The following is a 14,086-nucleotide window of genomic DNA, read 5'->3' as shown; positions in this document are numbered from 1 at the left end:
TCCAAAGGCTTTCGCTAGCTCCAAAGCAGGCAGAGCTCGAAAGAACCAATAGCCAGCGGGAACAGCCCCTGCCCGCATGGATCCAGAGGAGCGGGATACCCCTGGCAGAAAGGGGATGCATTTTCAAGAACGGCTTGAAGATGCAACACATGACCCTCACTTTTTCTGCTTCCCCCTATCAATGACTGTTGAATCGAGCGGGACTGATCTGAATAGACCTGTTCTTGCCTCTTTCCGGCTAACGAGGATGAGTTCCTGATTACGATGAAGGTGGATGGCGGCGGAGATAGCGGCATCCTAGCCCATTTCCACATAATTCCTTAGTTCCTGTAGATCCATTATCAATATTGTCGGCATCGTCTCATATCGAGTCAGTCTGAAATGAAGCTGCATACAGGTTGTAATCTGTATTTCAAATCTCCAAACCATCACGATTCATGCATCTATTCGTGACCAAACTGAGCCTCCGAAGCAACCGTTTCACACTCAGACTTGCCAGAAAATTTCCGCGAGAGCATCGATGGGCTCCAAAAAGCAATCAGTTGATCTTCGTTCCAGGCGGCGAAACACGGTTTGGTGGATATTGGTGGGCGCTTAGAGGGGCCACTGGCAGCGAGCAGTTCGAATGTTAGGTAAGAAAGTGCAAGGTGGGTTTGGCCCCACTTTCCTTTTCCCACCCAACGAACGTAACCGAGAATTTATTCCAAACCAGAACACCAAGAAATGCAAACCAGCCGATACGATATGATATTTTCCGAGAGCTGCAAACCCTCGCTGACCGAATGCATGAATTGATGGGTACCCTCAATCCCCAGTAAATCGTTTAATCGTTTATGGGATATTGATCTATGCTGAAAATGCACTAGGTTTGCATGGAAAACATCTCACCGAATAGTAAACATCTATCGAACATCTACCTGTCATCTTCGTCCAACGTTGATATTAGCATCTAGGTACTTACATCAGTACCCAGATGAATACCATGGTACGTACTTCCATCTCGTTCAGCCAAAAGTCTTCTCCACATGGCTGCATCCATCGGCGCTTAATTTTAAACCCTCAGTCATTGTCCAGTCACAAACAATCCGATCTCTAGCCTTCTGAAATCACGACTTCTGACTAGTTATTAATCCTTAGTCTCTTACGGAAAAAGGAAAAAAACACTCGCTGCAGCCCTGACCTGATTTGCGGGACGTCCCGCCCATATCAGTTTTGTAACGTAAGGCCTGTCTGTCACCACAACTTCTAAAATATGAACAAATGAGGGGTGGAATCTTCCTATCAGATGGAATATACACCTCAATATAAGTGGACAAGGGAAACCTTCCTTTCGAACTCTGCCTGAACGGGACCAATACATACGTACATTTGCAGCAGTTAGGCCACAGCATTGCATTTGAGCCTTCGCAATTTACGATATCAAAATCGCAGATCTACGGCGCAGTAGAAAATATTTCCTCAGTCCTTTAACAAAGAGGCCTGGGTCAGGCAATCGTGTAGATTTAATCCGCACATACAAATGGCACGTCAACGCTTTGAACACAATTATAAGGCAAAGTTGGATATCATACCAGGATAAAACGCCCACAGCTGCATGATGCAAGAGGTCCTGGATGCCAGCTGGTAACTTAACCGATCATGCAACAGTGCGGGCATATGTACCACCGCAGACACACCCTTCATCAGGGGACAGCTGCAGACAAGACTCCGCCACACTTGATCCTCCCCAATCCATGACCTAGGTCAATCATGATATATTTAATGCAACTTGATTTGCCAATGTCTCCTCCTAGGGATACCGGCACATGCCGATACTCAATTCCCTTTCAGTAGAATATTTGATTACCTAAAGAACCTCAGGGCTTTAGGAACGAATTACCACACAACCAACGCAAAGTCTACGCGGTGTGATACCTCTGGAATTCGAATTACAAGACTGTCTTTGGAGTTATGCATTTTATGCTCTTTACAACGACCTAGATGTGTACTAAAAAGAACCAGGGAGATGGGAATACGTATATACTCGTAGAGTCATAGCGATTGAATTGGGTACTCATCTAGTACTTTCCAATGAAATTCGTAAATTAATGAAAGCAAGACCCCTAATAACCCATAACCAGTCCAAAGCAATTAATGCCTGTATGGCCATGGCTTCAAAATACATATCATCGACCTTAAACATGCATCATCATTAAACGTTTGCCAATCTATAAAAACACTTGAGAAACTCCCATCACCTCATACCCGCACAAAAGCGCAATATTATAATTAATCCCATGCCATCTCAGCCCTCCTCATCATCCTCAACTGTTCCTCCCGTTCGTTCACAAGCAGTACATCAACAACCCTAATTACACTCGCCAAACTCCCTCTCCTTCCCTCGCCACTAATAGCAGTAGTGCTAACTCGTCTCAAAACATCCTGCGCAAGTTCCGCGGTCTCCCTGCGTTGTAATGGTGTGATTCCAAATGCTACTGTCATGCGCCGCTTCTCTGCAGCCCTTGGATCAAGTTGAAATAATTCGGGTTGGCCTGAAAATGACGAACCCTTTTCTTCCAATCCGGAGGGAAGGGTGGGAGTCCGTGGCGGAAACCGCAGGGGTGCAACGACCGGTAATGGAGATGCGTCTTCTAGGGGCGAGGGCATGCGAGAAAGTGGCCCTTCTGGTGAAAGTTGGGACGGTAGGGGAGCCTTAATGGGCGGGAGAGGCATCTGTGCACCTTCTGCAGGTGGAATCCGTACCACAGTTATTGGCGTCGACGTCTGGGTCTCAGTCGCCCCGCGCTTCACTGGCGATGTGGCAGCCATTAGATCTTCCACCGTTGGCCATTTATAATTTGGCGAAATTACTTCTATGTGCTCAATTTCAGGAGATGACGAATACCCACTAAGTCGCCTTTCGACCTCATCGGGACTAACTTGGGGAGCTACAGGAGTAAGATCGGGTGACGCTTCGGTAGGCACGGGTATTGGAACTTCTGAGTCCTCAATTTCTTCATGCATCGGGGAAGCCTGGAAAACCTCGTCTATATAAGTATTCCTCTTGGGGGGTAACAATTCTTCCACCTCAACTTCATTAGACGGAATCGTTTTAGGCGTGCCGCTTAGTTCTGGCGGTGTTCCAATCTTCTGCACCCACTCCTCAATTGTATGCATCGGTTGGGTGTGTGATCTTTTCCCCATCCTTTCGCCACCGATCTGTATCTCAGTGCTTATCTCCGTCAATGCCGCCTCGTCTGAAGTTTGTTGCGAAGTAGCAACTGACGGTGCGGATGATTCTCGCTTTTGTGGTGAACCCTGCGGACTTGCGGGAATTTGACTTTGGTTACCCTTCCTTTGCCGAAATTGGGGATCCGGGAGGCTTTGCTGGGTCAATGGTATGGTATATCCTCGCGAAATACCATAGTCATCTGTAGAAATCTCATGGCGCGATTCATGCAAGATAGGAAGTCTCGACGAACTCGCAATACTCATAGTACGATTCATTGGCCTAGAGCGTGGTGGGTATAAATAGTCAGTATCGTGAGTACGATTAGTATAGTTGTAAATATAAGGGCTGTCATCGTCCCAGTTCTGTAAGAATTGTGGCGGTGACTTTCGTAGAGCGACTGGTGCTTTAACAACATCACCAAAAATGCGACCCTCTGTTCTATCCCCCACAGACGTCATCGAGTTCCTACGTTCTCGACCCGAGGATCCACGGGACAGTGGCAGCATATACCTGTCTGGAGTTCTGGGATGGCGAGGGTAGTCGGCCGAATTACTATCAAAGTCAGGAGGAACTGTGTGGCCAACAGCGATTTCTTCTTCTTCTGACTCCTCATCCATGCGTGGCGTTTGCTTAGACTTGCTTTTGAACGACGCTTTGAACTTTTGAAGTTTTCCACCCGGCCTCTTTGGTTTCGGGGCACGATCAGAAAATCCCTTGCGGTCCGGTACATTGACTAGTTGGACTTCATGTCGCGCTTTCGACCCAGCCGTTAAAGAACGAGTTGGAAGCAGCTCATAATCCTCTTCATCAAGTTCATCCGTTTGGAGCTCTTGAAGCATCGCCTCATCGGCTAGATTAAAACGTGGAAGGCGATAATGAGGTAGTCCAGCCCAGTGTGCTACCCTAGAGGCTGTTGACTTTGGTGGAGGAGGAGGGGGTTTGGGGGCTTCGATACGTATTGACCAAGATTGGCGAATCATATTTTCGATCCGAGGACTTTAGCAATCGACAGGTACGTAGCTGATAGATTGATAACCAGGGGTAGAAGTCGTTTCTCTTCTTTCTTTTTTTTCTTTTCCGGGACGGACTTACTTTTGGACTTTTCTTGAGGCTTCTTTTGAAACCCCTTGTCCTTCGAAGCTTTCTTCGAGTCCTTTTCTGAACCTTTAGATTCTTTTTTCGCCCCCTTGGAAGATTTGGTTTCCTTCCCTAGGTTCTTCTTAGAGCCCTTCTTTAGATCCTTTTTTGAATCTTTTTTTAGATCCTTTTTTGAATCTTTCTTGAGGTCCTTTCTTGGGGCTTTCTTTGCAGCGGGATCTTTCTTAAACTCTTTTTTCAAAATCTTTTTTGAGGTTTTCCGAGAACCCTTCTTTAAGTCTGCTTTAGAATCCTTCTTCAAGTCTTTTTGTGGACCTTTCTTCAAGTCCCTTTTGGAATCCTTTCCAGAGACTTTCTTAGGGTTTTCCTTGAGACTCTTTTTAGAGTTCTTCGAATCTTTTTTTGGGCCCCTTTCCGGGTCTTTCGAGCTGTTCTCAAGATCTTTTTTATGGTCCTTCAAGTCCTTCTTCAAAGCCCACCAACTCCTTTTCTTGTCCTTGGTTGAACCTTCTTCGGACTCGGCCAGCCTAGAGCTCTTGAGGTCTCTCTTCGAGGTTTTCGGATTCTGCTTTCGGGCCTTCTTCTTCGAGGTGTTCGAGTCCTGCCTCGAGCCCTGCTTCGGATCCCCCTTCGAACCCTTGTCCAGAATCCCTAGACCCTTCTTCCAGAATTGGGTTTGGGCTTTCTTCTGCGGTTGGGGAGGCTCCGGCTCCGGCTCGTTGTGTTTCTTCAATGACTGCTTTAAGTCCCTCTTCAGATCTTTCTTCAGATCCTTGGCCGAATTCCTCCTGTCCCTGTTCAGATCCCTTTCCGACTTCGTTTGAGACCTCAGGAGTTCCTCTGGAGGCTTCCTCAGAGCTTTCAGACTCAGGCTCTGTCGTAGACTCTTCTTTTGACTCTTCCTCGGAACTTCCACCCCCACTTCCACTTCGCTCGGTTCTGGACTCGGTTCTGGACTCTTTTTCTTCCAACTGAAAGTTTTGGCCGCCCACTTTTGCATCCCCCTCGTTGCTCTTCTTCTTAACCACAGCTTCCTGCGGATTAAATTGCCTCTGCGGAGCTTCCCGTTTCACAACCTTCAGATCAAGTTCCAATCCCTCTCCAATAGCGTCAGCGGGGATGGCAACTACAGCGTCAACGTTCACAATAGAGGATGAACTGCTATCCAAACTGCTCGACCGCGAGATTTCGCCTGTGGTACCGGATTCCGTAGGCCGAATGGTGACAGTGTTACTGACTGAAAGATCACCACTCCAACGGACTCTGATACCTTCAACGCTATTTCCTCGACGGCTTTTGGAACGGTGGAGTGGACGGTCGAAGCTGGCGCAACTTCGAGTGTGGCGGTTTAAACGGGTCTTTAAGATCAAATAGGCGCATTAGATTTCCACATGGCCCAACCGAATAGTAGAAAAAACTCACATGTAACCAAAGCTCTGCCGCCTTCCTAGTATTCGCAGCAGCCCTTTCGCCGGCGGCTTCCTTGCCAGCGGTACTCTCAACGCCGATTTCTGTCTTCCTCGCGAGGTTCTTGATATGTAACTGATAACTCCCAATCTTCGCGTCCCTCTTCCTCTCGACTCTTTCAATATCCCTCTGAAGTTTCCGAATCCGTCGCTCAACTGTCGCAATCTTATTTTCAATCTTTGTAATCTTCCTATCAAGCTTCTTCGCAAGTTTTTGTGCGTCAAGAACAGCACTAGGTTCCGTCCCTAACTCTTCAAACAACGGAATCAAAAAATCAACCGTCTCGTCCCTAGCGTGCAAAATCCTTTGTCGTAACTCCTGAGATCGTCGAATGGCTTTATGCGCTTTATGCGTTAACACAGAAATACGCTTCACAGCCCACCACTTCACCCGTCGGATCTGGACTTCCGCGGTACCCCGTCGGACGCCTTGCATACGTTGTTCAGGCGGGACTTTAGTTTTCGAAGGACGCTCTGATCGTGGGATTTTCTCCTTTTGAAAACTTCCGAAGGAGAGTTTGCGGAGTCTGTATTTTGTAGTATGATCTTGGAGAGATTTGTAAAATGTGCTGGCGGGACGTGGGGCGCGAGCACTCGGTCCTAGTTCGTTGGGTAGATGGCTCATCTATCGATAATCGGGCTTTAGTGAGGGGCCATGAAGCCTTGTGGAGGATAAATGTAGTGAATTGTAGTTTATGAGTAAAATGATTGGATTTAATCATCGGCGGGGCCAACAAATAGTAGCTATTGAGGTTTAGAGAGAGATACGATGGTGTAGTTACTTATTCAATAGAGTGATGGCTCTAACAGCTCTATGGAGACTTCATGGTATGCCGGCCAGTGGACTTTAAATTTAGTTCTGTCTCATGCATGTATCAACGGCGTATTTAATTATGTTAAGATATTACATGATGTGGTTTGATAGTCATTTTCATAACCATATGATCTTTGTAAATACTCTCGATAACTTTCAATATATACTTCGTATATGAGATATCTCAATGCAAAATCGGACTTTATAAAGCGATTTAGTCTCGTAACCAAACTGTGAATGCAACTTCGTCGACGACGACGAGCTTGAGGGAGCTTCTGCAACACACGGCCTTGTTGTATTTTCGGGGATGTCGTCCAAATCTGTCGGGTTGCACAAAGACCAGGATAGGTCTTGAGATCTCGTGACCAGGCCAGGGAATCCGTTGTTGGCTGGCAGCTGGCCCTTCTGGCTACTGTAGGTCGTGCCTTCCGTGACGAGACAAGTACCTTCCCATAAGCCTCTAAGCTAGGTACCTAGGTAGTTTCATCAAATGTATAGACCATCTCTATATGTAGTGCTACTACGGTTTATTTCATGAAAATGCTCATTAGTCATAAACTAGCGACTAGTATACGAGTCATGCAAATTCCATCGGAATAATTGTATCATTCATTATCTTCATTCCTCGAGCTGGAAAAAAATAAGCTCACCCATCCCACGATAGGTGTTACACCACCAAAGGAAAAAAATGTACAATGGTCTTGAAAAAAAAAAAAAGAGGTTATAACACAGATATGAACGCCCATAACGAAGTAGGTTTCAACGTGGAGGATGGTTGGATGATGACGGATAACACAAAAAGGAAACCCCGAATCCCTTATCAATAATAACGGGAGTTCGAGGCAAAGCGGAGGAAGAGGATGAGAATTATGTCTGGAAGTTCGAATTTCGTGATTGACGGGTCTGTCATGTGAAGTCGAGGTATAAAATTTTCTTTTGAGAGGTAAAAGAAAGCGAGGCAAAAACAACATCAAGATGCTCCTATATTGGTCGTCTACCTGACGGTGGCATCGTACTTGGCCTTGAACCACTTGACGGTGTCGGCCTGGTGAATTCGGTGGCTAGCACCGACTCTGCTAGTGCATCTTCTTCGCTTAGCAACACGCTGGCCGCGGCGGGACCTATAAAATATCAATCACATCAGCATTTCAGTTCACCGAATACTCAATCCTCCAAATCTCGGTATAATCTTCCAGTTTCAACCGTGCTATTTCTCGTTGGAGGGTAACCCACATGATGCAGTAGAAGTCCATGCCGTAAATACCAATACCAGGATCGTACTTGATACCCAAATCGATGTGTTCGTTGATACCAAATCCGAAGTTTCCGCTCTCCGAGAAGTTCCTCTTCCTCAATTCGTATTCCTTAACCTTGAGTCCACGCTCCAAGATTTCCTCGGCCTTTGGTCCACGGACGGTGACATGGACGGCAATCTTTTCGTTACGACGGATACCGAAGGTTCGGACAGTGTAGCGGGCCTTGCCTGTAAAATTCCCATCTCATTAGACACACATTTCATTCCTTTTCAAATCCTTATGTAGATTTTTATTCAATTGTTGGAGTTTTTGTCGGACGTACTGTAGACTGGAGTCTGACCAGACAGCTGTTCGAGCACCTTGGCGGCACGGGTAAGTCTGTCACCAGATTCACCGACACAGATGTTGAGGACGAGCTTCTCGATGCGGAGTTCCCGCATGGGGTTGGCGGACTTGTCGGTCTATATAATTAAAACAAAGAAGAATCAGCCATTTTTGCTGCCCGATATCTCACAACTCCACGGATCCACGAAAATCATAGCAGCCGGTCGGAAAGATAGGTAGATGCTAACCATTGTGAATGTTGGATTTGGTGATGGGATAGGGGAAAACGGTCGGTGTCGATGGAGGTCGAAGATGGTTGAAGTTTACTAGGTTGGAATTCAATGTCGTCGAGATAGCTGGCTTAGATTCTTCTTTTCGTCAAAATCCAAGTGTTGCGGTAGAAATAGGGCCTAAACCCCTTTGGGAAACGCAGTCATACTGTTTCGTCGAAGGTGTTGTATCTTTAGCCTCCCAACACACAACACAGCGCCGAACACAAAGTCTCGCACGTGATCTAGGGCATGTCGCGCTAAACTCGGATTTAACGCCTTCCTTTAAACGCCGGTCGCGGTTAAGCCTGCCAAGCCTTTTCCTTGGAGATCGCGTGAATCAGCCAGCAAATTTCCATACTCAGAGCAGCTAAGCTGGCCCAACATCGCCATCCGTCGCGACTTCCTCAATCAACCTCCACCACTCCCCTCCCCGTGCGCCCTCATCCCATCGAGCTCCACTAACCTCCAGTCACCTCCCCTCTTCCCTCTTCAGCTCTCAAAGTCCGCGGACTATAAACTACTAGTCAAGATGGCACACAAGCAAGGCAAAATGGTAAGTCTCAAACAAAAAACTACTACTACATATAAAAAGACACGATACCTGTCTTTTATCAAATCAACGTCAATGTTGACTCCCCCAATCATCCAAAAAGAGAGAGCTCGTCGAGTCGGGACGGAACAGTATGGCTGATATAAGGTAATGGCGGATTGTTGGCGGACACTTGTAGGCAAATCTCGTATGTATACCCAACCAAGTCATTCGATCATGACGATATCAATTGCGACGAAATGGAATACTGATTCCAAGACTACGTTAGATAAACTACCGGATGCGTGTCACATTGAATGACAGCAGACAATTGACCGGTACCTTGCTCGCATTTGATAAGGTATGTACCTACCCCCATTTCCATCATATTATCAATTGCATCACAGACTAACTAACTATTAACTATTGACATGATATAGCACATGAATGTTGTCCTAGCTGACACAGAAGAATTCCGTCGCACAAAGCGCAAAGCCACAAAGTCGAATCCTAATGCTCCAACTACCGAAGTCGAGGAGAAACGTACCCTTGGCCTCATCATCCTTCGCGGCATGACAATTGTCTCCCTATCAGTCGAGGGTCCACCAACAGAAACCCCAGCATCAAGACTACCCGTTGGCTCAGGTGCAGGAACATCACAGACACCGATCCAGCCAGGTCCCGGAATTGCAAGACCCGCAGGAAGGGGTCTACCGATCGGTATGCATACCCATATATAAGAAATAGAATAAACAATATACTAACGCGTTATCAACCATAGGAATGGGCCAACCACCATCCGGCTTCGGTGCACCCCCAGCCGGCATGCCAGGAGCCCCTCCAGGCTTCGGAGGTCCCGGTCTCCAAGGTCCAATGCGAACAAACCTCCCACCAGGCATGCCCGCCCCGCCGGCTGGCTTCGGCGCTCCTCCATCGTTTCCAGGCGGTGGACCACCCGGATTTCAAGGCGGACCACCCGGTGGACCCATGGGCAGGGGCCAATATCCGCCTAGTGGTGGACCTCCTGGCTTTGGTGGCAGATAAAAAGAGACAACCGGCTGTTAGCAAGCGTTTGGGGCTGGTGTCTTGGATTTCTTTTCGTGCTTATGTGAAGGGAGTGGCGTGATCATGGGTAGGTCCGTGGGTTATGATACATCAAAACGTCTTTTTTTGTGTGTGTTTTGAAAAGATGACGGACAAGAGACAAGAAGAGAAGATTGGCAAAGAAACTCCAGTTTAACGAACAAAACCGAAGGGGTCAGTTTTTTTTTATGTATCACCGAAAAATCTATAGCTAGTGGAGAGAAATTGATCCCCCTTTTTTGTTTCCCTCAATACCTTTCGGGAGGTTTCTAGTATTTCACGCAAACGAAGAAAGAAATGTATACTAGTAATGACGATACATCAGCTATTTTGCATAAAACGTCGCTTCTTGATACTAGCTAGTCTTACTAGCACGCCTACGTATCTTATTCTAAGACATTAACGTTATATTCTCGATCACTCCACAAAGTGAACAAGCTACCTAAAAAGCACAGGAAAACAAATATACTTTATACGCTCCTTCTAAACTACCATTACAAAAGAATAATCTATAAGAAAAACCCAAAGAAAATCTAAATGCCAATCCGCCATAACCAGCAGACCAAAATGATATGTTTTTCGCTCGCTCCATCGCATAAACAAAAAGAAAGTCATCGAAATTCAAAAAAAAAAAAAAAAAAAAGGTAACGTTAAAAACAGGGTATCAAACCCCAGAAAGATCATTATATTCCGAGTTTTGTGATGCATATATGCATGTCAATGCGTATATGCCTGAATTCGTAAACCAGCTGCCATCCACCGATACTACCACCAGCGAGGGTCTGATAAGAAGGAAAGGACCTATCATCATATATCGATATTAAGATCTCCCTCACTTGTTTAAAGGCTTTAGTAGAAGTCGATACGGCGGATGAGGTTATCATCGTCGATGAGGAGTGTCATTCTACCAGAAAAGAATAATACCGCCGTTGTTAGTTTCTTGTATTAAAGAATAGATAGGATTATAAATAAACGTACCTCCAGCCATCAAAGTCCTGAGGTGTAGTGCTCCCCATCCTAACCACTTGATGATTCCTAGGTAACTGAGATCTCAGAACTTCCTAAAATAAGGCACGATTCAGCAAGAAGACCAAAGCTGGAGCATTTGGTAAAGGGGAAAAATGGCAAGCTTCGTCCGATGTTGATATTCTAAAGACATGAGTCCGATTGCAAAATACACCAACAAAGCCAAGTACAATATAGATGCTAGATCAAAATCTTGCATTTATATATCCAGACACAAAAGCAGACATGCTAGAGAAATCCAAGTTATACTGGGGAAACTTACTCCTTGTCCCGCAGAAGTCCTAGAAGCATCAAGCAAGATTTTCCCAACAAAACGGTTACGATATTCTTCCTGCTGGTGGTGTGGCATATTTGGAGAATCGCTGGTCGTCATCTTCAAAAAGAAATAATGTGATATAGAAAAAAAATGATTAAAAGTATAAAAAAAAGAATCCAAGGAAGAGTATTATAAAAGTTATAAGAAGACTCTTCTACTCGTTACAAACGAATTTTAAAAGCTTCGAATACTCAAAGGAAAAAAAGAAAAGATTGAAGAATCCAAGGTCTGTGCGGAAAAGATCTATATCCTAATGTAAGCATTTTCACTATTTCTTTCCATAGTCAGTAGTATTAAGGATCGGGATCGTAATATATCAGACGATTGATTGATTGATCGATACAAAAAAGCAACTTCCATTTTCAAAAAGGGAATGGAAAGATGGATGTACCACCGCGATGCATGTAGACCAGATGTTTCATCTTATAAATCTACTAGTGGAAACTGGGACACAATCGCATACAGAAAATTAACCTATTCGGGAAAACAAAATGGAAGAGAGAGTGGGGATACAGAATCATTTCTGAAGGATGGGTAAAAGAGGTGTGTAAAACAGATATCCCAACGGCACGGAAGATGCGAACGCCGGTATTCAAACGGCCAAAGGTCTGACCGTCACCGAATTGACAAGGGAAATAAAGTATAAGAATAAGAAAATAACAACAGATGGGTCTTACGAATTGGACGATCGATCGAAAAAAAGGGTGCCAAAGCCCTCAGGATTATATTAAAAAAAGGTATAGGGCGAGCTAGCCAGGGATCGAAGGACGCTAGCGTTGGAAGTTGGGGGTATCAACCCGTCTCTCCTCTTGTGTTTTAGAGTGTTGGAATTTGGGTGGTGGTAAGCTTAAATAAGGTTTAAACTTGCGGTTTCTGCCGTTATTCCGTGTGATATAATATCTGATGCTTCTATGTATCAATTTCGAGATTGGTGATCGTAGGGCGCGGAATTCTGCTTTTTATAGTCAGAAGGGTCGATCATGGCTGACTCGACTTAGCATAATAGAAATAACCCTGAGATACTTCCAAGTAGAAGCAATCAATCGCAAGATCTTGTGATGGGGTTAGGGAAGATGCAGATGCAGCTGGAATGGCATCGTCGCAGTTTCATCGATGCTTTCTCATTGGAAGAACATCTCGAGATGTAAATGAGCTCAGGCCTTTTTCATAGTGGACGCCTAGTCGCTTCCCGCGTTAACAGTATAAACCGCTATATTATTCTGCACACCCATCCGGAATGATAGGGATCCGTCTGAATGACGATTGGCGGAAGGTTGATTACTTCGTGTCCGACGTGAGTAAGGGCTCTGACAGCATACTGAAACCCTCTGAGATAACAAATGTCATCGACATATCTGGCCCATTGCATTGGTGTAATATCCTGCATCGGATACTCGACTGAAACCTGGGCCCTGCGCGCAAGAGCCTGCTGAATCGATATATCGATCTCGAGAGGGGTAGAAAATCTCCAACGATCGATATTTGCTATAGATTATCTCAAAATTCTTATTTTAATCGGCCGCGGGGTCTTCAACGGTCCAGCCATGTGAACATAATCAACATTCCGAATAAAAAAAGGAAAAACCCCTCCCACCTCTGTGATTGATAGTTATTCCCGCAATTGAGATGCCAGAATTCTTGCCGTCCCTTCAATCATTTATTTGAGGACCCAATACAACGATGGCGACTCATGTCCTGACATGTTTCCTAAGAAATAGTTTCGAAATTTTAGGCAATTTATGTGAAAGATTGTGCATGGTACTTCGGGACAAAGTTCCAGAGTATAGTAGTATGACGTAGTTCGTACAGTCGCCTGATCAATCATCTACGACTCCCTGCAGGAGGCCTTGAGAAGAAACAGAATGACCTTGGGGTCTTTGATAAGAGGTAATTCGGAACGAAGCCGCTAGATGGAAGGGTCTGATTGGTGTACGAATAGCCGCAAGGCAATTAAGAAGTGTCTTATATGTCGTGAAAAGATGCCATAGTCAGTCACTTGAAGAACAAAAACGCCTTAAACCCTTGTTCAAGTCGGCCCACTTTGCCCAAGTCTGTGCTCGTCCTTTTTTTTTTTTTTTTTGTCTTTGATTTATCATAATATTGTGATGTTTGCGGATTTTTACAACGGGAGGGAGGGACGGCTCAAATTCACTGGCATGTCAGAAGGACCCTTTTTTTCCCTTCTTAGTCTGACCATATTGTCTTCCAAAGGAGAGAAATCGCTTTCACTAACCTCCCTGAATCTTACAACCCACTTCCCCGACAATTCACCGTAAAAGGATTGGTGCCAGTGCTCATTTGGCAAGGCCCGGCGGCATCGGGAATGTAAGACGTTCCTCGAACCAAAGCCAGCCCGGCGGCGCCCAACACTCTATTTGTTGTATTTTTGAACGTTGAGATTCACACACCTTAGAACTGTACGACTGAAATACCGAGCATGAAAAGCCAGGGATGTAAAACTTGCTTTTCTGGGCTTAGGAACATCTCAGATCTCATGCAGGACGAGATCGAGAATAACGCCATTTTGAGTGATCAGTCCCGATGCTCTGTCATAAAGCCGTTCGCTTGAGCGGTGTGGCTTAATTTGAGGAGGCAAGGGAGCAGGGTCTCCGATCGAATAGCATCCTGTTTCCTCCTTTCCGAGGGAGCATACCCTCTTCCCGCGTCCCAAGAGAGTGGTCTTAAGGGTTT

The 14,086-nt window shown here is 45.5% G+C and overlaps 4 protein-coding genes across 4 annotated transcripts; 1 reads left to right on the top strand and 3 right to left on the bottom strand.

Moving 5' to 3' along the window:
• Nucleotides 1–2,268: 2,268 nt before the first annotated feature.
• On the bottom strand, nucleotides 2,269–4,191 carry AOL_s00054g923 (uncharacterized protein; the record flags this gene model as incomplete). Its single annotated transcript, XM_011122239.1, has 1 exon — nucleotides 2,269–4,191. The coding sequence occupies one exon, from the start codon at nucleotides 4,189–4,191 to the stop codon at nucleotides 2,269–2,271; it is 1,923 nt and encodes a 640-aa protein (XP_011120541.1).
• Nucleotides 4,192–4,836: 645 nt separating this feature from the next.
• AOL_s00054g922 (uncharacterized protein) lies at nucleotides 4,837–6,400 on the bottom strand (the record flags this gene model as incomplete). The annotated part of the gene is made up of 2 exons (XM_011122238.1): nucleotides 4,837–5,667; nucleotides 5,732–6,400. The coding sequence occupies 2 exons, from the start codon at nucleotides 6,398–6,400 to the stop codon at nucleotides 4,837–4,839; spliced, it is 1,500 nt and encodes a 499-aa protein (XP_011120540.1).
• A 1,183-nt stretch (nucleotides 6,401–7,583) lies between these two features.
• On the bottom strand, nucleotides 7,584–8,420 carry AOL_s00054g921 (uncharacterized protein; the record flags this gene model as incomplete). The annotated part of the gene is made up of 4 exons (XM_011122237.1): nucleotides 7,584–7,710; nucleotides 7,823–8,072; nucleotides 8,168–8,306; nucleotides 8,418–8,420. 4 exons carry the CDS (start codon nucleotides 8,418–8,420, stop codon nucleotides 7,584–7,586), a joined length of 519 nt encoding a protein of 172 aa, XP_011120539.1.
• Nucleotides 8,421–8,970: 550 nt separating this feature from the next.
• Nucleotides 8,971–10,014, top strand: AOL_s00054g920 (uncharacterized protein; the record flags this gene model as incomplete). Its single annotated transcript, XM_011122236.1, has 5 exons — nucleotides 8,971–8,994; nucleotides 9,170–9,178; nucleotides 9,260–9,331; nucleotides 9,411–9,690; nucleotides 9,752–10,014. The coding sequence occupies 5 exons, from the start codon at nucleotides 8,971–8,973 to the stop codon at nucleotides 10,012–10,014; spliced, it is 648 nt and encodes a 215-aa protein (XP_011120538.1).
• Nucleotides 10,015–14,086: the final 4,072 nt, after the last annotated feature.

Source organism: Orbilia oligospora (genome assembly GCF_000225545.1).
Source record: "Orbilia oligospora ATCC 24927 unplaced genomic scaffold scaffold00054, whole genome shotgun sequence".
NCBI lineage: Eukaryota > Fungi > Ascomycota > Orbiliomycetes > Orbiliales > Orbiliaceae > Orbilia > Orbilia oligospora.
The sequence above is the reverse complement of the archived record's forward strand: the minus strand, read 5'-3'. Positions and strand labels throughout refer to the sequence as shown.